General features: G+C 49.9%; 1 protein-coding gene across 1 annotated transcript; it reads right to left on the bottom strand.

Annotated features, from left to right (window-relative positions):
• Positions 1 to 600: 600 nt before the first annotated feature.
• LOC108495293 (cystathionine beta-synthase-like) lies at positions 601 to 24,908 on the bottom strand. The gene is made up of 16 exons (XM_017810857.1): positions 24,897 to 24,908; positions 22,763 to 22,917; positions 18,410 to 18,516; positions 16,231 to 16,365; positions 14,851 to 14,930; positions 13,468 to 13,599; positions 12,477 to 12,546; positions 10,839 to 10,930; positions 9,340 to 9,465; positions 8,423 to 8,507; positions 6,717 to 6,822; positions 6,094 to 6,165; positions 4,677 to 4,811; positions 4,003 to 4,111; positions 3,642 to 3,726; positions 601 to 1,458 (listed from the first exon to the last, which is right to left on the bottom strand). Exons 1-16 carry the CDS (start codon positions 24,906 to 24,908, stop codon positions 1,361 to 1,363), a joined length of 1,599 nt encoding a protein of 532 aa, XP_017666346.1. The 3' UTR covers positions 601 to 1,360.
• Between the last annotated feature and the right edge of the window lie 1,537 nt (positions 24,909 to 26,445).

The raw sequence follows: 26,445 nt of genomic DNA on the forward strand, positions 1-26,445 counted from the left end.
CTACAGAGCAGCAGGACCCTGGGCTGTCCTTACGTGCTGTCAACCCGTCACCTGGGTTTTCAGCTGATTGTTTTCTGAAAGTTACCACTTTTTGCACTCCCAGGTGAGTGCCCAGGCACAGCCCCACAGGCCACACGCTCAGCACCCTGGGCAGCAGCCAGCTCTGCAAGCAAACCTTCCGTTTAAGCACATCAAATATTGCATTTGTGTCTGCTCAAACTCACGGTAAGGGAATATCTTTTGCATGAACACACACAATTTCTGAGAGGGCAGCCTGTTAGAATGGTTTGTTCCACACAGGCAGGTCTGTTGCACAGAAGGACATGTTAAAGTCAGAGTCACCAGGAAGGGTCTGGCATGTCCCAGGCTGGTCCAGATTCAGACTCAGTTCTGAATTTCATGAAGTTATGGAGCACTTCAAAAGTTATTCATTTGAGTTGAGAATACATTCATGGACTAATAACCTTCACTTTGCAACAGAATTGCTAAAATAAATGCAATATGATGAGGTAAAGATAATGAATTTTTATTTTTCTGGACAAATACAGTTATTGCTCCAGTAAAAACTTGCAGATCTCATAAGGGATTGTGTCACACAGGAAACAATAGACAGCAGAGACATTTTCCTAAATATAAATACTTCAGCATTCTATAAATTAATAAGAGTCTCTTACAAAGTAGATTAGTTTGAGAATATGGACTAACCACTTAGCAGCAAGCCGAAATTAAAATTAGTTGTTGCTACCTTGGAGCAGCTCCTGAGACTCATAGAAAGATTGCAAAAATGTCTGGGTCTTTTGAGAGCAACTCCCCCAAAACAAGTTTCAATGGCACTTCAGTTTGGTCCCACAGCTTTCTTTTCACATTTGTTCTCATTTATGTTTTTGGCACCCATGGCAAATGGCTCTTCTGGCCTTTATTATCAGTTACCAGGACACAATAAGCCTGACAGCAAAATTAAGATCAAACTTGCCCTCCCCAGGACAACCAGCAGCAGCTGCAAACGTGGGCAGTGCACAGGTACCTACAGCTGGCAAACACACCAAACCCCCACCTGCTAAAATCCAGGCAGTAACAAACTTCCCCTGTCCATCCCCACCCCACCATGTTACCCATCCAGCCCTGGGAAGCTCCGTGTAACCACACAGGGCTATTAAATGCAATTTCTTTAGTTATCTTCACTTCAGTGCCACTCTGGGTGGCATTTGGCAGACAAATATTGATACATTACAATTTTCACCTAAGTAATTTTGAGAAACTGTCACTGGATTAGAGCAGAAGGTGCCCTTGGCCGGGCGTTTTGGGCTTGGGGAGCACACCTGGCCCTGCTGGAGGATGTGGGGGCAGCCGAGCTGCTCTGCTACTTCTTGTCGTTTCTGCTGACGAAGGTGAGGAGGTCCATTGCTGTGACCACACCAAACACCATCTGCTTCATGAAGGAGCTGCCATTTCCATCGACTGTAAGCAGAGAAAATGCCAGTTTAGTGGGAAAACTCCCCAAAAAACACAACCCCTCACTCCTCCACTCTCTACCCCCACCCCATCAGCTATGCAGAAGCTGCTGTTCATTTATTAAAAGAAAACCTTAACGGGTACAGCATCTGTCTCTGCTCTACCCCCACAGAAATGACTGATGCAGCCTCAGTCAGGTTACTAAGGTTGCACCAATAAGGTTTTAGCTGCAAATTATGCACCCTTTCCCAGAGAGGAAACTTAATTTCCCAGTTGTTTTACCCAACCTCTGTTCCAGTCCTGCTTCTGTCACCACAAAACTTTTCAGGCCAAACTAATGAGACTCCCCAAGAGCAGCAGTGAGGCACTTTCCTGCTCTGTTCTCATAACGTCCTACACCACCATTAATAAAACAACACTTCCACAATTGCTTTAACTGTCTGATAAATGTTTTCTTAAATAAAAATAAAACTAGCCACCAGAGTCCAAACACGAGATAAAATGCAAGCTCCAAAGGTGTGGGAAGAAAGTAATAAATAAGGGGGTAACTGTGACGGCATTAAAACAGCAGCTCTGGAAAAGAAAGGGGATGTTGTTTGAAAACCAGAGCAAGAGGCACTGCATACAGCTGGCTGATGTTTCTTGGTGGGTGCCATTTAATTTGCTGATACCATTTAATTTATATCAAAATGTGATGCGAAATTGTTTTATGACAACGTAGTTGAGAAAGGAAGTTCTGCCTAGCATTATTTTTTTGTGACAGAATTGGAAACATGCATCAAAGGCAGTTTTGAATGACAGACTTTTGTTTGCAACCTTTTGATGGCTGGATTTGCAAGCTTTAGAGCTGATTTTGGGCCAGCAGGTCCTGGAGATACAAGCAGAGGGGTTGGGATGTTTGGGCTTGGTGGGTTCCAGAGGCTCAGAGTTCAGCAGGCAGCCCCTTGCTGGCAGTACTGGACACTGCTCACAGGAGGGATGCTTTGCAGGCTCAGTGTGCAATCCCATCAAATCAACATAATTATACCCTTCAGCTCTAAATTGCTAGACCTCAGCTTGTGGCTTCTGACTGCTTTTTCATGTTGCTCACTCTTTTCAACAAAGCAACTCCCTCCAGATAAGGTCAAATTTGTACTCGTAGAAGTTTTACGGCACTGGAAAGGTGTGTTAGGTCAGGTTTGCAGAACAGCACCTTTTTTGGTCAGAGGAGGAACAAGGTGTGATCCCTGCTGCCATCAATGTGTCAGCAGCCCTCATGCTGCTGTGGTCCTGCTGCAGGTGACTCATACTGAGTCGGTTTGCTGCACCAAGGAGAGGGTGGATGTGCAGTGGATTAAGAATAAACCAAACCTGCTGGTATGGCTGCTTTGTTGGACTGAATTGCTCCTGAATTGGCAGAGCATTCCTATGCCCAGCCATGGTCCAGGTAAGTCTCATGCACAGGTGCCCCAGGCTACAAACATCAATGCCCACGACTCACCTGCCTGTGCCACAGGGCTTGCTCCTGGTCTGACCCATTTGTTCTCAGCTTTCTCAACTTACATGCCTGAATTCCACCTAAGCTTCACCTAGCGTGGCCAAACACTCCTTTTGGCCTTGCCCTCGGGTTATGGAAGTCTATGGAGATCCCTAAATCCCCCCTTGCTTCCTGTGCTGCCCACAACCAGCAAGGCAGTGATTTGAATTCAACGTGAAGAGACAAGCGCTGTGCAGCACAGGCACTGCACCCCTGCAGTCATCTACAGTCCACCTTGGCTGTCAGAGGGGACCTAATGAAACCCCATAATGAATACCTTGGGAACACCTTTTCCATGGGAAACCATGGGATAGGGTGAAGGGATGGAGTTGATGGGTGCTTCAGTGTTACACCTGCATGGGCGCACAACACAGCTCCCATGGCCAGGATCTGGGAAGTGTTCCTCCAGAACACACATCCAGTAGTGTGCTGGTCCTGTAGTTAAGGCTTCCCCCCTCTCTCCTCATCCCTGTGGTGTCAGGAAAAGACATGGGTGAATAGCTGGCAATTCCAGGGATTTGCAGAGCCTTGAGGCAGAAATCCTTCCTGCAAAGGCTCAGGGGCTGCACAGCTGGAGCAGCTGCAGTGATACTTTCCACTCTCAGTTTGAGAATTTCCATTCCCCTCTCAAACATTTCCACAAAGCCCACAGAGTTCCTCTGCAGATACCTACACTGCATTTGCTCGTGTACAACGATAGCAAAATGGTCATTCTCCAATATGCAGGAAAGCTTCCCAAGGCTGTCCTCCAGGCCAATCTAAACGGGACAAAAGGAAACATTTAACATTTCATTTCACATTTAAATGACAGTGGTGCAGAGCCTGGCTCCTCTCTCTGGTGGTAGCTGTGAGTGGACGGGGTGGTATCCAGCTGGGCCAGGATCCGATGTCCCTCATCCACCTGCACTGTTTTGGGGAGACCTCTCTGTCTTTTCATTGACCTCCCAGCTCCTCTCAGACCCCAGGGTGATGGTATTGCCCCTCTTCCCTTCTCCCCATCCCTGGACAGAGGTTGACACCAGCCTTAGAGGTACCTTCGAGAACTGGTCGTAGATGACCTTTGTAACAGGGTCTGAGAACTCCACGTTTCCAGCCAGCACTGAGGTGAGGGTGTTGCTGGGGGTCACCATTCCCAAAATAAGTCTGTAAGGGAAGAGGGAGGTTTCCAAAAGGTCAGACCTGAGGTAGGACACACGTTTTATGTAGGGGCTGAACTGCTTCACTTGAAGTCAGTGACCAAATTGCTGCTGCCATCAACAAGAGGCAGCAGGTTCCTCCTCATCTGAACAGGACAAGAAGTTCCTTGTCCTCACCAAGCTGATGGTTTAACAGCAGTTAAAGTCTGCTGTTGCAGTCCAGGACTGAGCAGCTGGGAGAGGGAAAACTCATGGGCTCTCCAATTGCTTATTTGTGGGGGTTTCCCATCCAACCCTCACCACTCCTCTGACTTCCCCCTGCCTTTGCACTGATCCAGCCTCTGCTGAGTCTGGTGGGCTCTAGATTTGGCTTTGGCTTTAACTGCCTCATTTACAGGAGTATTATTGATGAATCTTCACGATGAGGCAGACAATATTTTAAAAGTGTTCCTCACAGAGTCCAACACAAGAGCCCCAACTCTGAGTCAGTAAACGGGACTTTCTGTTTACCTTCATCATGACTGATTCTCCTGTGTGAGTGGCAGTCCCTGTAGCGAGTAAAAAATAGTTACCCTGACTCAGCAACAACGGGAGCTTGGTCATATCCCTTCTCCTGAAGGATCTCAATTGCTTTTTGACAGCTGACTTCTGGGAGGAGAATGAGAGGAGCCGAGAGATTCAGTTTCTGCACCTTGATGTTCCACCACCTGTTGAAAGACAAATGGCAGCGCTGAGCTGTTGCTCTCTGATGCACAGCTGTGGCCTTGAACAGTGAGGCAAGGCCACTAGAAATGAGCCCAGCCATGCAAGGGTATTCTGCCTGCCTGCAAAGCCAGCCCCACTCCAGTACCCAAAGCAGTAATAAGTCCCTCACGGCCAGGTCTTGTTGAAGTCAAGATTTCCCTATGCCTGGTGTTCAAACAACTCCAGAGGCAGGGCTAAGGCCAGCAGCAGGCAGGGTGCTGAGCTGTCCTGAATCCAAGGAAGCTACTGAGGGCTTCACTTCAAGGCCATAAATGGGTGACCTACCAGTTTTACCCCTTTGGTCTGTGTGCCTGGTCCTCAAAATGCAGCATTTGCAGCTCCTCCAGGAGAGGGCCTGGCAGAGATGCTCGTGTGATTTACGAAAAACAAGCTACACTTGTTTGTGGGGGACCACAGGCACCTCCCAGCTCAGTCCTCTGTCCATGCAGAAAAGGCAGGGCAATACTAGAGGCTGGAAAGGCCAAGAGCAATTCTAACCAGACACCAGAGTCCCTAGAAATGTATTAAGTTTTTGGGAAATATTTTGCAATAACCTTTGGTTACAGTAACCCCAAGGGAGCAGGTGACATCAGTGGTACCTGCTGTCTTTGAGCTGAATTCTAAACAGCTGGCATTTGCCCAGCCACACATCAACTGGCATCAGCAGTTTGTCTGTGACTCCCTGTTTCGAGGGGATTCTTTACCTGTGGTGCCTAAGAGACAGATGAGTTGGTCATGTTTTCTGGCCAGCAGTTCTGGGGAGTTAAAATTTTCTGTCCCCTGCCTGAGAAGACTTTCAGAACTGTCTGAAAGGGGGCTTGCTACAACAGGGACCCATCTCCCCGCCTGAAAGGGGGCTTGCTACAGCAGGGACCCATCTCCCCACCAGCCCAATGGTCCTTTGACCATCAGCTGTGGAGTAGAGGGAGGTTTTGTGTGGAGCTAAATATCTACCTCGGCCATTCTGCTTGGCAGGGTTTAGGTGGCCTGGGCAATGGTTGCCAGGTGGAAGTGGATCAGCTAATCTGGGACAGAAAGGGCTCCTTTACAGCCTTTGACTGGAGAACTGGGATATCTAACCACTCCAAAGTGAGGAGCTGACATTACGGCCTCCCCAGAGGGATCTGGACTGTACTGGTTTTTTTGCAGATACTAAAAGAGAATACTTTCCTTTGAAGAGAATAATTTCCAGACTCAAAAAGCTGATTCCCTTAGCACAGTTTATCCCGGCGGAAGTTGTCTTACCAAGGCTTGTGCTCCTGGATGTCATTTAGGAACCCGTTTTTTATCATCCACTTATCATTCACAAATTTGGACCTAGAAGTCACCAACAAAGAGAGGGTCTGTGAGCCTCCCAGAAGAAGTCGTGCTTTGTTTCATGCACTAGACCACAGCACTGCCCCCGGGGCTCCCATGATTTTTGCAGCTGGCTGCTCTCAGCCCCTTTTAAGGTCAACGGGAGCTGCGGGTGCTCAGTGACTCCTCGAAGCATGCCAGCTATTTGCCTTCCTAACTTTAGGCATGCAAGTTCAAAAACTGCAGCTTGGCTGACTCCTGCTCCGTGCAATGAGTCAGTGACAAGAGGAAATACATCCCGAGTATCCCAACACCCGGCTCCTGGTGCTTGCCATGGTGGTGTGCAGTTTATTCCTGTTGTTTATTTAGTTTTTTTCCCTGTGATCTGCCTGAGGGAGACTCCCCGCTCTGGGCTCACTCTGTGTGCCAAGATATCAGAGTTATCGGGGTGGTTCCCCAGCAACCCCCAGCACCTGGGCTCAGCTCATGCCACTGAAGGTCCCCGAGGGGCAGAAGGCTGTGGGATCTCCCACCCTGATGCTGGAAAGCAGGCGAGGAAGCAGGAAACTCACATGTAGTTCCTGACAGAGTCGGGCAGGATGACAACGCAGCGCTGACCTTCCTTCAAATCCTTGGCAGCTCTCATGGCAGCGGACATGGCACTGCCCGAGCTGCCTCCTGGGTGGGTACCAAGGAGAGGGAGACAAGTGTCAGGGCTGCACAGGGTGTAGGGCCACAGTGTCAGCGTGGGGGGCACAGGCTGCCCCAGATAGTGGTGCAGGGGCACTCAGGCAAAGGTGGCACTTTGTGGGACGGTGGTTCAGGACACTGGGATGGGAGGAATAGATCCCAAAGCCCTGTAGGCTTTAGGGTAATGTTAGGGATGGAGGATTGTGTTCATATGGTGGCTCTTGGCAATGGGCTTTTAAGGCAGCATAAGAGTCACCTTGTGAACTTCATGAGCCACTTCTTGTGGTGGCTCAGTGGGCAGACCAAGGTCTGAAATGTTGAATACAGGGACATTCATAACACGCTGCCCATACCACACTCTTCCTTTGGGTGAGGAGGAGGCCATGCCAATTCTGGAGCTTCTGGCTGACATACTTGGAAACCAAAGACTGGCTTTAAATGCATTGTAAAGACTGAAAAAACCATAAACATTACATTCATGCTTGGAATACCAGGCCAACGTGATGGGAAGACTTAAACACTCCTTATGTCTGTGTGCACACATGTGGTTTGCTGCACGTAGGGAGAGCAGGTCCCTGCTTTACAGAGGCAATTCTTCCACCAGTAGTTTGAATACTGGAAGTCAAACACATTCCACTATCTGAGTGCCAATTACACACTGCACTCAAGGCAGCACGTATTTTACAGCAGGTTAATTATTACCGGGTCACATTTTTCAAACAAATGAGGAATGGCCCTGAAAAATGCAGTTCAGGGAACATGAAGCTGTTCACAAATTATAGTTGAGTCCAGCAAGTGGTTTCTGTTGAAACACGGTGACTCTGTGCCTGCTGGGTTAAATCAACATTAAAGTGTTTCATTACACGTGGCCTGATCTTTTCCAAAACTCCCTGGATATGAGTGCTCAGGGCTTTTATCAGCTGTAACTACAAGCCTATGTAGTGTCTGGTCCTGGATGCAAACCTACAGCTACCTGCTCGGTGGCAGGGAAGGGTGAAAACATGCTGATGGCGTGTAGTGGCTCTGAGGGCACAGGCAGGGTTTGTCTGAGGGTACCTGTTCGTTTTGGAAGGCCAGTGGGATCACTTACAGCTCGTTGGCACGGGGAGAAATACTCAGTAAGAACATCTCACACCTTCTTTACTTTCAAGCTTTCCTGGTCCAAACCTGGCACCTCTGGTGTGGCAATGACACAGAGAACAGCCTCGCAGAGTTGTTAGAGGAGCGACAGTTTTAGCCCACCTGTCCTGCCCCAAGCCCCATTAATCCTCTCTTCAGCCTATGTAACTCTACTCTGCACAGAGTTAGGCCTGAAGATCCAGTTACACTGCAAAAGTGCTCCAGCAAGAGGAGAGTTATTGCTTCTATAATTATTGTGGCCGATGACTCAGATCTCAGACCACGGACTCAGAGGACACACCTCTGAGATCTGCAGTGACCTACACACCGGCTCGGGATTCAGCCATCCAGCCCTGCTAACCCAGCAGACACAAAAGGCAGGGAGCACCCACCCTGAAGCATTTTGATCCCAAAAGGAAGAGTTTCAGAAAGTTCGTCAGGAGAAGCAGCTGTTGCCACTGGTGCTTACCACACAGTAATCCCTCCTCTCTGATCAGCCTGCGAGACATGAGGAACGAATCTCTGTCATTGCTTTTGTACCACTGATCAACCACCTGAAAGGAAAGCAAGAAGGCTGAGTTTTGGCAGTGCTGTTTAAGGCTGTCCCAACCCTCTGAGACATGCTGATGCCTACAACATCTGTCAGCTTTGAGCTGCCCTCCACACTTGTTAGGAGCAATGCATTTGTCAGGGCATTCCTGGTTTGGGGACATGTCCTTTCTTGCAGGCACCCACTCTGACCTTTTCAGCCAGCACACTTTCTTTGAAGTGTTAGGGATGTCTGACAGGTCCAGAGTCAAGATGTGGAAGAGGAAGTGGTGTCATGATGTCCCAGGCCAGACTACACTAATGATTGAGATTTTGCCAGGCAGAATCAGACCCAGCTACAAGAAGAGGTTTGGGTTGTTACAGGTGTCAGCTCTACGTCCATGTGCCAACAGCAGAGACATTGTTAACACACACCTGAAAGCAGAAAGAATCTGAGGGATCTTTCTAAGAATGAGACCGGGGGGAACACAGGTAGCCTGAATTAGGGATTTAAAACTCTGTGGTTGGTGGCAGGTGATACACCGAGAGTAAACTCGACAGGAAGAGGTATGAGGTTCATGATCTGCTGTCTTACAGAGCTTGGATCTTGTCTTCCAGCCCATACATGGTGCGAGATTTCTTCTGTGTGTTAAATTCAGTTAGAATCAGACTTGGAAAGATGCTTCAGTGCTGAGGTCCCAATCCCTCCACAACAGCCTGTTCTGCACTGGGAAGGTGTGCAAGAGCCTTAGGGTTGGGCCATGGCCAGGTACCAGAGCTGGCTACCTCTGAACTTGGGAGTAGGCTGGATGCAAAACCAAAAATCAGGCAAAGGCCTGTTGTCACACGACTACTTACTGATCTGTCAAGGACAGTAGGGATGAAGTCGTGCCCCATGCCCTCCACTTCAATGGTTGTGGTGTTTGTCTTGTTCATCTCACTGGGCAGAGCAACGATGGAGCCTTCGGGATCTACGCCGACGATCTTTGAGGGAAGGAAGTTTTGTTAAACCACAAAGGGAGCTCAGAAACAGTCAAACACAAACTCAAAGGAAAAATCACCCGTGCCCTTGTCAGCAATGTTTTCCTTCCCGTAATATTCATTAATATCCCTAACCACTGGCAGCGTGGAGAGCTTCCAGGATAAAAGGGTGCTGTTTCCCACTGGCTTTTTAAATAGATCCTAGGTAGTCTTCAGCTGTTGCAGAAGTGACTGGTGGCTTAAAATGTTATCACTCTCAAGGTGTTTGTCATCACTCCTTTGGCAGAGCCTCCCACTTCCAAAGCTCAACCCTTAGGACAGTGCAAGTGCTCCTTAATCTACTCATGGGTAAAGCCAGCCAGAGAGCTCAAACGTGTTGAAACCCGTGGCTACAGCCATCCTTTCTGGATCTAGTTGTGCTGGCTGATGGTGACACCTCCCTGGTTGCCTACAGCTTTATGTCTGGGCTGAGGTTGCCTCCCTCAGCTCAGAGCTGAGGAGGGGCGGTGACACTGCTCCACACACAGTTGCAATCAGTCAGGGAGGTAACCTGGTCCTCCAACGATGGGTCCACAACTCTCTGGTGCATCAGGGATTGCTCATATACTGACTACGCCAGACAGGCAGCATCTGTCAAGCCCCTCATCTGCCTTGAAGCACAAGCTCTGCAGGTTAAGCATCATTACTGATGTCAACCATAAACATGAAGGGGTTTGCAACAGCAGAGGAGAAGCCCTTGCACAGTCTGTGCCCCTCACAGAGTTGCCAGAACAGAAACTTCCATCGGGCAGGTGAACCAGGAGCAGTGACGCCGTCAGCTGGGCCTGCAGTGGGCATCCAACACCGTCCTGTCTCAGGGTAGGGCAGCAGGCAGGTGGGGGTTCTAGTGGGACTGTGGAAAGTTTGGTTTCTAAGGCACTTGGGTGGGTCTAGGCCAACCTAAGCATCACCAAATTGCTTCTAACAAAAGCCAAGATTGCTGTGAAAAAGCAAATAGGTGGAGACATCGACTGCTGGCTCAGGTGAGCTGTGGGGTTAGTTGTGATCAGAAGTGCAGACAGGAAATGGCATGCAGGAACAGGACACTGGGGAATGGCTTTGAGCTGAAAGAAGGTAGGTTTAGATTGGATATTAGGAAGAAATTCTTTACTGTGAGGGTGGCGAGGCCCTGGCACAGGTTGCCCAGAGAAGCTGTGGCTGCCCCATCCCTGGAAGTGTCCAAGGCCAGTTTGGATGGGGCTCTGAGCAACCTGGTCTAGAAGAAGGTATCCCTGCCCATGGCAGGGGAGTGGAATGGGATGATCTTTAAGGTCTCTTCCCACCCAAACCATTCTCTGATCCCAGGAAAACCAAGGCAGCCCTGCCTCCTGGCTTACCTTGCACTCTGGGCACTTCTCCTTCAGCTTCCTGGCGACGCCAGTGATGGTGCCTCCTGTGCCAGACCCAATCACCACCATGTGGACCTTTCCTGCAGGTCAGGGAAGAGAGAGGCTTGCAGGGACTCAGCATGGCCTGCAGCATGACCTTCCCTTTATTCGGGGCTCTGTGTAGAAGCAGAGCCCATGTCCCTTGGCCACTAGAACCCACGTGAGGACAGGCCAGACAGAGGCCATGCTGGTGGACAAAGCCTGGTCCTATGGAGAAGCTCAGATGAGCTTACAGGATCAGATGATCCTAATTCAGCACAGGGGGCTGAGGGTGACTTTCAGATTTCCCACTCCAGCTCTCCATGATTTCTGCACCTTTGGCATCTACTGACCCAAGGGAACAGCATGAAGCTTGTCAGGGGAGGTTTAGGTTGGACATCAGGAAAAGGTTCTTCACCCAGAGGGTGGTTGGGCACTGGAACAGGCTCCTCAGGGCAGTGTTCACAGCACCAAGCCTGACAGAGCTCAAGAGGTGTTTAGACAATGCTCTCAGGCACATGGTGTAGCTCTTGGAGTGTTTTGTGCAGGGCCAGGAGTTGGACTTTGATGATCCTTGTGGGTCCCTTCCAACTCAGGATGTTTTGTGATCTTGTGCCTTAAGGGGGAGGGAATACCACAACACCTCCATCCCTTTCAAACCCCACCATGTGGCAGCAAAGCACACACGTGAGCAGCAGCACGTATCACTGACAGGCACAACTTTTCAGCCCGTGTTGGCATCCACAGTGGAGAGATGGCTGAGCTCTGCCCTGGCACATGTCTGGGTCAGATGTATCCCCACTGGCATCAGTGAAATTATACAGATTTAGGACTGGTAGGAGCAGAATTGGAGTCAGGCCTTCGAAACCTGATGCTGCAACTGCATAGGGAAAAGGGAACCTATAAACCATGGCTGGCAGCCACAGGAGCAAATCCCTATGCAGCAGTGCAGGGAAGACTGGGACTCTCTTGTTCCTGTTGCTGCCCGACTGAATTACAGCTGTGATAACTGCTCTCTAGTCTAAACCCTCGAGTCCTGTTTACATTTACAGTGTTCCCAGAACTTGCAATAAATGTCACCTCTATCTGCACAGACGTGGGCTGGGATAGTTCTTTATCCTCCCCCACTGCCACTTCAAATGCCATTAGTTTGTGACGTTTTTGTCTATTTTGGCTTGCAAATGAGTGTGCTGGATCAGATGCAGTCTGACATGCCCTGATGGATTTATATTCCCCAGTAAGGCCTCTTGGGACATCCTGTGTTCCCAGATGACAGATCGCAGAGGTGTTGTGGCCACCAAGAGATGTGCTCTTTCTCATTTAGGTGCAGCCTGACTTTCTTAAGCCTCTGGTCTCCTCCCTCAGGCTTTTGCAGTGGGAAGCCATAGCCGGGAAGCCCTGCAGGCTGAGGTGTATCTGGAGTGGATTAGGAGCAGTTGCTACACCCTGCATGTCAGTATTATTAAGATAACGCTGCCTTCACCTACAGAGGCCCTTTCGGCTGTTTCTGGACATTCAGGTCAATAAATGATGTAAAATAAATCTCTCAGTGAGGGCTGCAGCCCTCTGCACACCCTCAGCACGTAGAAACAACAGCCCAGACTGTACCTTCACACTGCTCCAGGATCTCCTCGGCCGTGGTGTCGTAATGAGCCAGGGGGTTGCTTGGATTTCTGTACTGTTTGTTTCAACAGAGAAGAGCAGGAGTTACCGTGTGAAAAGCAGGTCAAATACCAAACTAGCAATAGCTCCTGACGAGCTGTACCCAGAGCAGGCAACTGCCCCCTCATCTCCCTAGAGAGGGGTGGACTGGGACCCGGCCAGACCAGATACAGGTATTCCTTCTGGTAGTTAATGTGGGACAAGATTCCCAAGGGTACTCGGGATTTTTCCACACTGGAAGATTAAATGTGCTCATGAACACTCATTCTCTGGCACTTGGTGCCCATTAGGTGTGGGGTTGGTCAGGTGGCTGGGAACTGTGGGCCAGAAGACTTCTCCAGCCTGTACAGGGGGATTTGCCACAAGTGATACCATAGACCAGTCTTCTTCTAAAAAGCAGATTCATCCTTTGAGCTCCTTTTTATCTAAAAGGAAGGAGCTTCCCTGAGTTTCCTGCACTCCAGGAGCTCCTTGCTCTCCATAGGGATGCCTTCCCTCAGCGGGGTCAGACCAAAGGGAGAAATGCCTTCCTGTTCAAGACAGGTGTGAGTCATCGGGGTTTGCCCTTTACAGCATGAGGTTCATTTTTGAGGCAGAACAGAGTTTGCTAGCCCGGCACAAAAAGTGATTTTTTTTTTTTTTTTTCAGGTCAAAGTTAAATCTGAAGCAACTTGAGGAGTCTCTGAATTGTGCAAGAAAACCCAGCCTCACCCACATCCAGGCTTTGGCAGAGGTGTTACAGGTTTGGAAGTGTCCCTTATTTTGTTTCTGCCACCCTGTGCTTTGCAGAGGGGAGATTACGCTTCAGACGCTGTAAAACGCTGATGAAATCTGCCTCCAGTGCCGCTTTTGAACAAAGCTCCCAAGCACAGGCACACCTGGAGCACACCCTATAAACTGTGTTTGGAAGGAGATTCAGTGGAGGGACGGCCTTTACCTGGTCCAGGATGTGAGAGTTTGGGATTTCACTTTTCAGCTTCCAGGCAACACGAATGTTCGACTCCGGGGCATCAAAGCGGGTGCACGGGGTCCTCACAATTTCGACACCCAGGGCCTTCAGAATACTGACCTTTGGGAGGGAGAAGAGTAGATGTAGTGCAACTGATCCCATGTAGGGATGGTAATCCAAACCTGGGGGCTCATGGCAGTGTCAGATGCCAGAGGAGCTTTGCATGGGGGGGAACATTTATCATTTGGAGATACAATGTCCAATTCTGGAATATACTATCTCTGACATGCTCCTGGCACCCCAGGGCCTCCTGACCAAAGCTGGCACATGGATTCCAGCCTGGCCTTGTGCCCTGTCCTACTTGGAGGGCAGAGTGGGGACAGGGCAGAGGGAGGTAACACTGTGCTGCTCCGTGGTGCCTGGGGAAAAGGGCAGGGGGAATCAGGTAGGGAACACTGTCTCCTGTATGCTGGGGTCTGAGCCCCTGCATGCAAAGGGGAGCTCTTAAAACTATCTTTGCCCCAAGCCCCTTGTCTTCTCTCACCAAGTACAGGGAAGGAGCAAATACAAATCAGACCAAGGGTATAATCCCCTGGGAGATATGACTGTCGGGGGCAGAAAGGGTCAAAAAAGAAGGGTGGGAGAGTGTTGGGGGCACCTGGAGATAAAGCACATGGCAGCTGGAGGTGGCATCTGCTCCAGACTGAGCTTAAGTAAGATTTAGGTTGCAATGAGGGCAGCACTTTGGAGAAGGGCTCATTTTTGAGCCAGGTCAGGAGCCAGGTCTGGCTTCACTGGCACGAGTTCAGCTGAATAGTTTGTGAGGCTTTTGGCTCACCAAGGCAGGATTCCTGCCATCTCCAGGACGGCAGTTTTACCTGATCATCAGCTCTCAGGTAAATGACATGACTTACACCACCTCAAGAAAGCAGCTCAGGCAACCTTGAGTGTCTCCAGGTTAAAGAAAACCATAAATACACAGAGAGACCAAGTGACCTTTCAGAAGCATGAGGGGAAGTGAGTAGGACTGTCAGGTGAGCCCTGGCATCTGCCTGCCTCTCCTCCACTCCAATCAGGCCTCACCCTCCCACACCCCAGTTATTGCTCCATTTCTCTGCAGCCACACACTGTGTTTGGCCAACACGTCACCCCAGCTGCACTGCTGACACCAGACAGTCAGCCAGGCCATCACAGGGTGCTTTTTTCCATCAAGAGCTGACCCTCTAAAAGAGCTACAAAGTTCTGGCAGTGTGTGCACCAGGCTCTTTATCCCTTAAAAGAGAAGGCACTCTGGCTTAGAAAGGGAAAGGCAGAGAGGGACAGGGAAGGAGATGTTCCCTGGGTGGGGATAGCACCATACAGAGCTCTGACCTTCTCCATGCTCATATTCTCTGGCAAGACGATGATGCAGCGGTAACCTTTCACTGCAGCCACCAGTGCCAGCCCGATTCCTGGGTGGTGGGGAGGAAAGGGAATTGGTTAACAGGAGCATTTGGAAAAGCCAACAGGCCAACATGCATTGCTTCCTCTCTCCTTCAGCGAATAGAACCTAGAAATGTTCACCAGTGAACTGCAGGTGAGGGCATCCTCCATGAGCCTCTTGGGATGTGCTGGGAACACCAGAGAGTGTAGGAGGATGTGCTGACAGATGAGCCAAAGTGCAGTGTCCCTCTTGCTCTCAGGAGTCTATTAGTGTGGCACAGAGCGAATGGCAAAGCTGGGGAGCGTTTTCCTCCCCTCGCTGAGGCTCAGGCCTCTTCCTTTCTTTTTGGAAAAACAGCAGAGAGGTGATTTTGCTTCAGGAGTGCCTTCCCCTCCCCCCTCAAACACTCTCAGTTGTGTGTGGGGGTGTCAGACACACACATTAAGCAGCACATGTCACCCCGCGGTGAGCAGGCGAAGGACACCTCTGCTCCGATTTCACCAGGGCTGACAGATGGAGCCAGCTGCTCCCCAGCCAGAGGAGGAAGGTGAGGCTGGAGCAGTGTGTCCCTGTGAGGGGCTGTAGGGAGCCTGCTGCGACTCCAGCTGCCCCAGGGACCCAGCACAATCCACCCGTAGAACAGCTCTAGAACACAAGTTCCCTCACCCCATCCCTGGGGAGTGGCTGGGGCAAGATGGGGAGCTGGCTCTGGGGCTGCCTGTGGCAACAAGCCAGTGAGGAGCAAAATTCCTAGAGATGAGACCCATTCTGCATGGCTAGAGAGGAGGAGGTGGGGAGTGCAGCGAGGGACGTGGCCTCAACTACATCTAGAGCACCTCGACAGCCTCTGCTGTGCCTTTTTGTATGAAAGCATACTGTGCACACACACATGGCCTTGTCATGGGGCAGGGAGCAGCAAAGGGACATTAAAACTTGCACCAGTAGCTCTGTGGAGGCTGCAAAATAGCAGGGTAGTCTCCTACATTGTGCCCTCTCAGCTTGCACCCTGCCATAATATGGTGGGAGGACAGGTGACAGTGACGAGGAAAAAAATCAGATGATTTCTCTTCCAGCCCATCAGGGAAACCCTCTCTGGGAACTTCTGCGTCCTCAAAAGCTCTCCAGCCTGAAAACTCCTGGGGTTGCCCCTGGTCCTGAGGGTGTTTGCCTTGCCACAAGGTAACCTTCTGAGCACACCCTAGCAGGCGTGGGACCCTTGCCTACCAGGCCCTTGGGAATTTCAGCAGAGGCACCTTGACACTCCAGGATGCTCAAAAACAACCCCCTGCCCAGTTCCCAGGCAGAGGGAGCATCCCTGCCCTTCCCACCTGTGTTTCCTGAAGTGGGCTCAATCAGCGTGTCTCCTGGTTTTATAATCCCAGCTCTCTCTGCGTCTTCCACCATCCTGAGGCCGATGCGATCCTTCACGCTGCCCCCCGCGTTGAAGTACTCACACTTTGCCACTGGAAGGGAAAGGAGAGGCTCCATCAGTTTTTTAATAGGTGCCTAAAAATGTCCCTTCTGTAGGGATGATGTGTAGTCCTGAATGAGGTGCCATAAAGAAAAGCGAGCAACAGAAAGAACGCTTCCAAGTGTCAGCCAAAATTATAATTCCTTCACTGAGCTACTGAAAAATCAGGTAACTTGCCAAGGAACTTTCAAACTGCAAGTCCTATTTGGGCCCTCCACACTGCTAATACTCGGGGCAGGAGTTTTCTTACCAAGGCTCTGATGAGCACCTACATCTGAACTGGGGATACTGGGCTCTGTTTTATGGACAACAGGGAGAAATGGGTACTTCCAGGGCGTCATTCCCTTCATCCTGGCAGAGACCCAGCTACTTCTGGCTGAGAAATCAACCCGATACCTGAGCAGCCCAAATGGGAAAAGAAATCTTGTGCTCATCATGACATTTTATAAAGCAAAGTGCCACAACTTCAGCTGCACAGAGATCCCTGGAGGCACAGGAAATACAAGGTAATCCCATCCACCTGTAACTGCCTCTTGAGGTAGCTGTGCTGCAAAAATTCCTTTATTTTCCTGGGAACAGGGCCTGTGCTGACGTGTTGCTTGGAGAGGACCACGTAGCTGCTCTGCCTGTCCTGCTCTCCTTCCTCTCCTGTGCCAGGGGAGGGAGACAACATCCCAGAAAACAGGATCTGCCCAGCTTATCCCACACCGAATCCTCCCACGCCCCTAAGGCTCCTGCCTTAGCAAGACATGCTCCAAGGGGCAGGCTGCTCCAGAGGTGGACCAGACACTGCACAGTTGCCCTCCCACTTCCACCAACTCTCTTCCACGGTCTCCCACCATCCCCTAAGGTCTCATTCTGGGAAGTGAGAGGCAGTGCAATGTAGAGGTTGCAGGATTACTGGCCCAAAGATCCCAAATCCTGAGAAGGGATCTGGTGGAAAAGCACAGCACACTCCATGTGTCCATGGGCCTGGTGGGGTGTTAGTTGCCCTGAGGATTCCCAGCTGCCAAACAGGACCACAAGGCCCCACTCTGCCATTTCATTAAGGATGGGCACTCATCAAGTCCCTCCTCCTTACCCAGCCACATGACACTCATGAAACTTTCTGCCTCTGAGAATCTATCTTTCTGCCAAATTTGGATGAAATTAGTTATCAGGGTTAGAAGTTACAGGAAAGGCATTGAAAAGTCCTTATGGACAGATCTGATCTTATCATCCTTGTACCTATAAGGCACCAGGCTAAAACTGACCCTTTCATGAGACAGCACCAGTGCTGCACTAACATCTCCTAGGGTGGAGGACTTGGATCCTGCTGGAAAACCTGGCCCTGCAGCCAGCACCTTGGCCTGACTATTAACACCAGGGACTGGCACCCATGTTGCTGATAACCCCATCTGCCTGCAGCCCCCTCTGCTCTGCCTGGGGCTGCATTTTGGGAATGTCCTCAAAGGAAGCAGCTGCCCCCAGGAGCAGACAGCAGTGCCTGGCCTGGCTCCAGCTGACCTGGCAGAGGATTCCCCCATGTGTGAGAGCTCTGCCTGGCAGCCAAGGGTGACACTGGTGTGTGTCTCCCACAGCCTGAGCTGCTCTCTGTTCCTGGACAGGCTGCAGGAAGGGTCCTGCCGTGCCCTGTGCCCAATTCCCTCCACCATAATTTGGGAAGGCTCAGCCAGTCTCCTCTGTGCACTCCACGTGCTACACTGGGTGCTGCAGCATCCCTGCCTGATGCCATGTTGCCATCCACCCATCCCCAAATTTAGCCCAGAAATACTCTGAGCTTATGTTGCTGTTATTTGGGAGGAGAGATGCCACACTACCATCCGCCCCCTTCTCACTGCTGTTTGAAACCATCCTGTTTGGTTCAAAAAATGACTGTAGCATAACCTAATAAGCAGGAGCACCCGACACGTGCCACAGCTGTCCCTCCCCACCTGTACTTGCTCTCACAGAGCCTCTCCTGAAGCCCCCCTCCAACACCGCCCCTCACCCTCACCTCATGGCACGGAAAAACCTGGTGGAAAGGGGACACTCACAGAGCTCACACTTGAGCCCATAGGACTTCCCAATCTTGTTGATTCGGACCATTGGGGTGCAGCCAACTTTCTTGAGGATATTGGGCAAGATCTTTTTTTCTTCTGTCCTGAAATAATACAGGGGGAAAGAAAAAGTCATATCAAAGCTATTTTTTATGCAACACAAACCAAGATAAAATCTAAGTGAGGTTTCAACAACTCTATCGAGTGTCTCAACAGAGAGACACTCCAACTCCAAGAGAAAAAGTCCCCATCAACGATTAATGGCCCCAGGGGTTAGTTATAGTTTTCCATCATGAGTTAATAGTTCTTTTGCATAAAAAATGAGGTAATTAATTTTCAGGGCTGTTCTGAAATGTCTTGTTCTGCAAGGCCCTAGGCCTCTATAATGAGTGAGAAGAGGCTGACAAGCCTCATGATTTTATGCTGTGGGTGAGAAAGGCAGGAGGCCTTGCACGACACAAGGCTCCTCCTCTTTCCTCTGTCCTACCCAGCACCACGTCTGCTTTTTTGTATTTCCAGCTGTCTCTGGGCCAACTCTTTCTTGCCTGGCCAGGACTCCCAGACTTGCAAGGATGGCTCCAAGCCATCAGAAAAGCCCAAGTCACAGAGTACTCTGGAGGCTTTTTTGCAAATGATTAAACTGAGCTCTGTGATCAGTGAAATCCAGCTGCCTGGTTTTGTTAGTCACTGTCAGACTCTGGCAGAAGCCAAGAACCACATCAGAGCAATTGCAACCAGGATGAAAAAGACCTGTTTGCCCAACACACGACAGAACACATCTTCCCAGGCAGCCATGGAACTCACATCCTTGAGCTTGTTCAGAGTTGGAGGGAGAGGATTGATGAGGGCTGTGTTTGTTTGGGCCACATTGCCCCTGGCTGCAGACCAGCACGTCTCTCTCCTTTTGGGGTGACAACCCCCCCTCCCTCACTGCTCAGCTCTGCTTTGCTCAGCTCTCACCCACTATCATCCTCTGAACCCTGACCTGGAGTTATCCCTGTCTGCTATCACGGCCAGGCAGATGCCTGGCTGCTGACAGACAGTCCATATGGTGCAGGGTGACATGGTGGGTTACTTAAAGACACACACACCTCCCTCCAGGTTTTGCAAGCGTGATACAAACACTTCTTGCCTTGCAGGAGTGCAGGGGTAGTGGTTTAGTGAAGGTCTTTACTACCAAAAGGAGTCAGTCTCCTTGCATCTTGAGCCCAGAAATGATGGAGTATTATACATGTGCTGTTACCCTCCCTCTGGGTAAAGAGTTTGCAGAGGCATCATGGCCTCTACAGAGTGTTGGTAAATGTGAGGCAATAACAATAAATGAGCCTCCCCCAAAGCTGCAGCCATTGCACATCTGCTCTAAAAGCCAACAAAATGCTCAGGGATTTCAGTGGGACTGAGCCATGGCATGAGGAGACTCCAATTCCTTCAGGTGACAATTAACTAGAGCCTGGCTCTCTTGAGAGTTATGTTACACATAACAATGCATTGTTATGTTACACATCTAGATTGCAGGAGGTCAGCCTGAGAGAAGAAAGCAAGGCCATTTATTTACCTTCAGTTATGAATTGTGGTAAATGGGATGCTACTATGCACTCTGAACCCCAGAAAGGGGGTTCATAGAATCACAGAATCATAAAATGGCCTGGGTTGGAAGAGACCTTAAAGACCAACAAGTTCCAACCCCCTTCCACGGTCAGGGACACCTTCCACTACCCCAGATTGCTCAGAGCCTCATCCTTGAACACTTCTAGAGATGGGACATCCACAGCTTCTCTGGGCAACCTGTTCCAGTACCTCACCACCTTCACAGCAAAGAATTTTTTCCTAATATCTAGTCTAAATGTAATATCTTTCAGTATGAAACCATTTCCCCTTGTCCTGTCACTCCAGGCCCTTGAAAATAGTTTCTCTCCATCTCTCTTGTTGGCTACTTCAGGTACTGGAAGGCTGCAAGTAGGTGACCCTACAGGCTTCTCTTTCCCAGACTGAACAATCCCAATTCTCTCAGCCTTTCCTCACAGCAGAGCTGCTCCATCCCTCTGATCACCCCAGTGCCTCCTCTGTGACTCACACCAACAGGTCCACGCCCCTCCTGTGGTGAGGACCCCAGAGGTGCTGAGCAGCTCCAGGCTCTGCAGTGGTGGAGCATGATGAGGGGATGGGGAAGGGAAAGGAAACCTGAGCTGCCCTGCATGCCAGGGTGAGCCTTGCCAGGGCAGAGAGGGTGGGAGCCAGGAACTGGGCTGCTCTTTTGCTCTGCCACTCCTTAGCGTCCCCTAAACAGAGCAGCCTCTCTCTCACTCTCAGGCAAGTTTTCTGCAGTTCCTATCTAATTCCTTTCCTAATCACTACCATATTTAACTACAAAAGCAGCAGTTGATGGTCTGCTTCCTTGTGAGAGCTCTGTGTGTGTAGCCTGAAGGCAGAAAGTCTGTGGGGACACAAAGATCTGTGACAAATGCCTTTGGATGTGGTTGGCACAGTCTAGTCCTGCAGATGCTGGTGTCAGTTCAGGATTGCAGTGGACAAGGATGGATTTTATCCAAGATTCCTGCTTTTACTCATGGCTTGTTATTCCATAAGGTATCCAGGGGAAAACTAGCCCTGGCAAAGCAAAGGATTCTTGATGAGGTCAGAGTTAGCTCAAGGGATAGCAAAGCTAATTCTGTATCATTGAAAAAAAATTATTAATATTCTGAATTAAAATAACATCTTGTCTTCTCTCTCTGCTTCTACACCCAAAACTCAATCAGATTTCACAATGGACTCTCAGGAAGTCCAGAGATTTTTGCTACACTGGCTGCCATCTGTGAGCAGGGAAACCAAACCACCCCCTCCACACAGCGCTGTAAAAGAAAAGGTGTAACGTGTGCCAGTGTATTTTCTTCACTGCTGCACAGTGGGCTGTGTTTCAGTTCCTGCCTCAGTGATGCTGTGTGGGCTCCCTCAGCCAGACCCCATCCCAGAGAGGTGTCTGGTGCTCGGGGCTGGAGCTGTCCCGATGCCTCTTTGGCTGCCCACCTCCTGGGGGTGGGATGGGCCCTGGCACTGCAACACCTTGCTGCCCCATGGGACCCTCATGCTAAATAGCTAAAATCCAAGAATGTTTTCCTGCTCTGCATGATAATTCAGGGGGAGGAAAAAATCAGTTTGACTGAAAAGAGTTGATTCTATCCTTGGGCACCATCTTCAGGGGCTGCACTGAGTGAGTGCCTGGATGCAGTTTTCTGGATCAGCTTGGAAGCTTTGGAGTCCATTCATCCCTCCTTCATGGGCCAGCCCAGAGGCTGTTCTGGACTTCACACATGCTGATGGCTGTGCTTTGGCCTTGTCCTGCCAGGCACATGGTCAGACATGACCATGCAGAGCAGTGCTGCACCTCTCATGGGCTCCAGTCCCTCACTCGCTAGAGCTGAATTCCTGGTTTACATCCTTGCACTGCAGGGACGTGTTTGCAGTTCTCCTGACATTTATGGGAGAGCCTTATCTTTAACAGCTTGTCTGTGTCTCGTTTGCCAGGTCATTAAAGCACCTCTTGTCAAGTCTAGTCAGGGCCCTTTGACAGCCTCACCTCACCCCGGGAGGGAACCTGCTGCTCTGAGGGCAAGAACAGCTCAGAGCAAGCACTTTGCTTTGCAGTGAGCCCTTGGGTTGCTCACACAGAGCGAGCAACCTCTGCGTGCCCATTTTATACTTATTTAAACTCCCAGGCCCTGGTAATCCATTTCTGTGAGGTCTCTCAGCCATCAGTAAAGATATTGGTGTTACTTTGAAACCTTCTCACACACAGCTTTGGTTTGTTTGAATGGACAAGGGCAGCAAAACTGCAGCCCTTGGGCTGATGGCTGCAGGGCTGTTGCTGACGGGGCTGGGTACGACAGTTTTGGGGCATATGCTGCCTTATGCTACAGCTAGAAGAGTCATTCCTACATCTCCTCGAGTGCCTAGCAGCTGGGAGTGCCTGTACTTCTGCTGTGTGACACCAAACCTCACTGAGTCCTCTTTGCAGAAGTGTGGAAGTCCCTGGTTGAAGTCTGTCTATGAAATATGTTTCTCTTAGTTCCTCTAAAATAAGGCACCCCAAACAAGCAGATGCTTTCAGAAGTGTGCTGCAAAACACAGAGCTGACACTTGAGCCAGCCACATCTTTCTGCAAAACTAAAGAGAGTGAGAAAGAGCTTCTTGAAGGGGAGATACTGAGTCAGTTTAGCCAGCTAGAAAATAAACCATCATTAGTGTAACAGCCGACTTCTGGTTGTGACCATCCTGGCACAACAGCAGTACTTCAACCTCAGAAAAAGACACTGAGCTGCGCTCTGAAATAACCAGCGTGAAAGAATTACTTACAGGCGCACACAGGAGTGTGGAGACTTGCTGGCAGGCGTCGTGGCTGTCCATGTGCACTTACTGGGCAAGTTGGGAAGGATCCACGCGCTGTCGGCTTTGCTTTCCTGACCTCCCGCACAGCCACCGTTCGTGAGCGGGCACGCCTTGGCCAGCTCCTGAGCGGTGGAAATAGAGGTCACCTGGGAGGGAAGTAACTGTTGAAGGCAAAAAAGGTCATTTGGGTGTGAAGGCAGGGTGGTCTGCATGTGCCATCCTGCTGGCGTTTCAAAACCATGGTTGTACTGGTGAAAGGAGATCGAACGGGGATGAACAGAGGAAAGGGGGTTGTAGCGAGGTGGGTATCAGCCTCTTCTCCCAGGTAACAAGTGACAAGATGACAGGAAAGAGCCTCACGTTGTGCCAGGGGAGGTTTAGATTATATATTAGGGGGAAAAAAAAAATCATGGGAAAAGTTGTAAAGCGTTTGACTGCAGGGAACTGGTGGAATCACCATCCCTGGAAGTGTTCAAAAAACTCGTGAATATGGCACTTGATGACATGGTCTAATGGTGAACACGGTGGTGCTGGGCTGATGGTTGGATCTGGTGACCTTAAAGGTCTTTCCAACCTTAACAATTCTATGATTCCAAGATAAAATTGTTATTTCAGAGGGGTATACTAGGCCATACACATCATAAACCATCATCTGTGCACCCTCTGCAGTGAATCTTCCCCTGCTCAGAATTATCCCCTCCACTAGAAAATTTGGTGCTCCCTACTTAATTATTTGGTCAAGAGCAGTATTTTTCAGTGAAGAAACTTTAAGTAAGTCTATCCAGCAATAATTTGAGAATATTTCTGTTGTGGTGATGGACCTCAGAGGGCCAGAGGACACCCCTACTATGGCATCAAGTGTATAAAAGTGAAAAAAGAGAATCTATAGAAGTAAAACAGCAGGGAAGGGCACCAAACGTGCTTGGGGGTACTGAGCAAGTTCCAGAGCAAAACAGCCTCAAGAGAGGGGGATTCATCAGCCTGGAAATGATACAGGTGGCTGGCGGTGAGAGTGGGCTGTAAATCCTGGGGGAGCTGGAGAAGATGCATAAAATAACGGCAAATAAAGGCAAAATGGAATTATCAGGAACAACTATAGGGGCAAAGGAGGTAAAAAGGGAAGAGAAAAGAGTTAAACAAGTTTGCAAAGGTTGAGTTCATTAGTGGCTTTTAAACTCACAAACCCTAATGGCACCTGTGCTCTGCAAGAAGGAAATTTTTTGCTGTTTTCTCTGTATTGCTGGTGCATATGCAGAGAAAAGAAGTCTGAGTTTACAGTTTATTCTCAGTATCTGCTACTGACCAATAGCAGAAACAAGGGTTACATGTTTTGATGTGATCCTGTCTGCAATTCATCCACCACTCTTCTGGGCTAAGGAAACAAGCCATATGGAGAAAAGATACATGATTTTTGGTACAGTGGAAGTTTCTTTTCTGGCTTGTTGACAAAATAAATTTGCCTTGATTTAGCCTTTGTTGATTAAAGGAACTTTGCAGGGTCATAGATGGACACTCGTGTCTTACTTAGACTGACAATGAAAGCTGGTGTTAACCTGCTTGTTGCAGCATAGTCTGCCCTATCTTCCTACACCCCTGTGGTGATGCATTTTGCAATTAGAGCAAGTATAATGCTTTCATTAACTTTGCTGTAGTAGAAATGGTCAAAGGTGTGATGCTGGACCTACCTTCTACATTTAACTTGAGACTGAGAGCAAAGACTTCATTTTGAAATCTGATAGCACCCAACCAGTGACTCAAAGAAGAAATAATCTCATTTCTAAACACAGAGGACTGCCTGCAGTGGGGCCAGACCTGTTGCCATGTGGAAGGGAAGTGGGAAATCCCCAGGTAGGGAACTCAGGCTGGCGACAGGAGGATGCTGAAGCCAAAGTGCGCAGCACAGAGAGCAGAGGCCAACAGGTTTGTGGAGCATCATCTTCATCCCAGGCCATAAAGCCACTCCCCTGCCCCTCCTGGACACCTGGGCTGCCTGACTGACTCACTGTAGCCAGGCAAGCAGCCGGCAGGATGTTGTGGCTGGGTCCTGATTATCTAATTAATTTATGGCTCGACACATGAGCCCAAGGGTAGCCTTAATTACCATTTCTGCCATCCTCCTCCTGCTCACTCGCTCCTTCCACCCTCTTGCTCAGAGCTCCTTTGAAGTGCCGTGGCAGGACTCCCTGAGGTCTGTGCTGTGCTCTCCTGGTGGTTTCCACACCAGGACAGGAGGATGGTGCTGTGGTTTGCTCCCTGAGTGGTGGGATGTCCCTGGAACACAGAAACACAGCACACCATTATTCCAGCAACACCAGAGGGATGAAACATCCCCCGGTGTGTAGACCAACCTTCTTATCCAGAGGCCCCGGGGCATCTCCAAAGGTGGAAGTCAACAACCTTGTGTTGCAATCTGGTCCCACAACCAAAGCAGACAAGGGACTCCAGTCTACCCCCTCCCCATCAGACCCTGAGCCACCTTTCCTCCTCCAGAGACACCAACCCCAGCCTCAGAAAGCAGTGGGAAGCCGTGAGAGTGCAGGGCAGTCACACCACGATGGCTTGGATCTTGCAGCCGACAAAAGCTTTCCCAGAAAACTTTGCTTCCCAGTGCTCTTCCCCTCCACTGACAAATCTGCTGCTTCTCAGGAAGGATTAAGGAGAAAAAAAAAAAAAAGTACATTTCCTTGCAAGCCAAGATTTGTGTTGGCCTTGAGTAAATCTCCTGAAGCAAATCCGTGTTTACCTAATGAATTAACTGGGAAGGAGCAAAAGTCACTTGTGGGTAAAGAAGAGATAAGCCACAGTGTCAGCACACCTTCACAACTGAGATCACCAGTTACCAGCCAAAATGCTGGCAAACTGGATTTTATGAGTGTATTTTTTTCTTTCTTTTTCTGGTGATACCCATCCCTACCATTTCACGGTGGGGTGGAAAGAGATGAGGCAGAGGGTTGAAATTATTAGGGCTGCAAGCCCACACCACACAAGCCCCTCCCCTCCAGCCCTGTCTGTGTGGACGTGCTTCCCGTGCCCATCTTTCCCCGTGGAGCAGCTCACAGAGCTGCAGGAGACCTGCCAAGCCCTGTGTGAAGGTGGGAGACCTCCCTGGGGGCTCAGGAGCACCCTGACTCCCCTCAGAGACCCACCTGGGAACAGCAGCATCCAAGCACCTCCCTTGTCACCACAAAGAAGTACCTCAGACCCCAGTGCTGCCCCTTCCAGCAGCAGCCACCCTGTCCCAAAAGCTGAGGGTTGGAGGTAGCAGCTGGGCTGAGGGGACTGGTGCAGAAGGGCTTCGCAGAAGGAAGAGCATTACTGGCTTCCCACCTTCTAAAACAAGATTGTATTCTGCTCACTGTGTTCAGTTCCCCTGACATCTGACACAAAAAATTGTCAAGAATGCTTTTTTTTTTTTTAATTTTTTTCATTCACTTAAAGCAGATACACAGGTGTTTTCTAGACACCCAGAGAACAAAGAAATAAGAGCTTATCCTTAACTAGTCCAACATCTACATTCCTGTCTGCTGGAGAATTCCTCGTGTCTCTCCTCAAGGTCTGGGTGATTCTGGCGTGGTGCTGCAGGACTGCATGGATGTCCTGCACAGATGCAGTTACAACACACACTCAAATCCCTGCATCGCTGTGCCCAG

This window comes from Lepidothrix coronata, unplaced genomic scaffold, assembly GCF_001604755.1.
Source record: "Lepidothrix coronata isolate B3197 unplaced genomic scaffold, Lepidothrix_coronata-1.0 Scaffold30, whole genome shotgun sequence".
Lineage (NCBI taxonomy): Eukaryota > Metazoa > Chordata > Aves > Passeriformes > Pipridae > Lepidothrix > Lepidothrix coronata.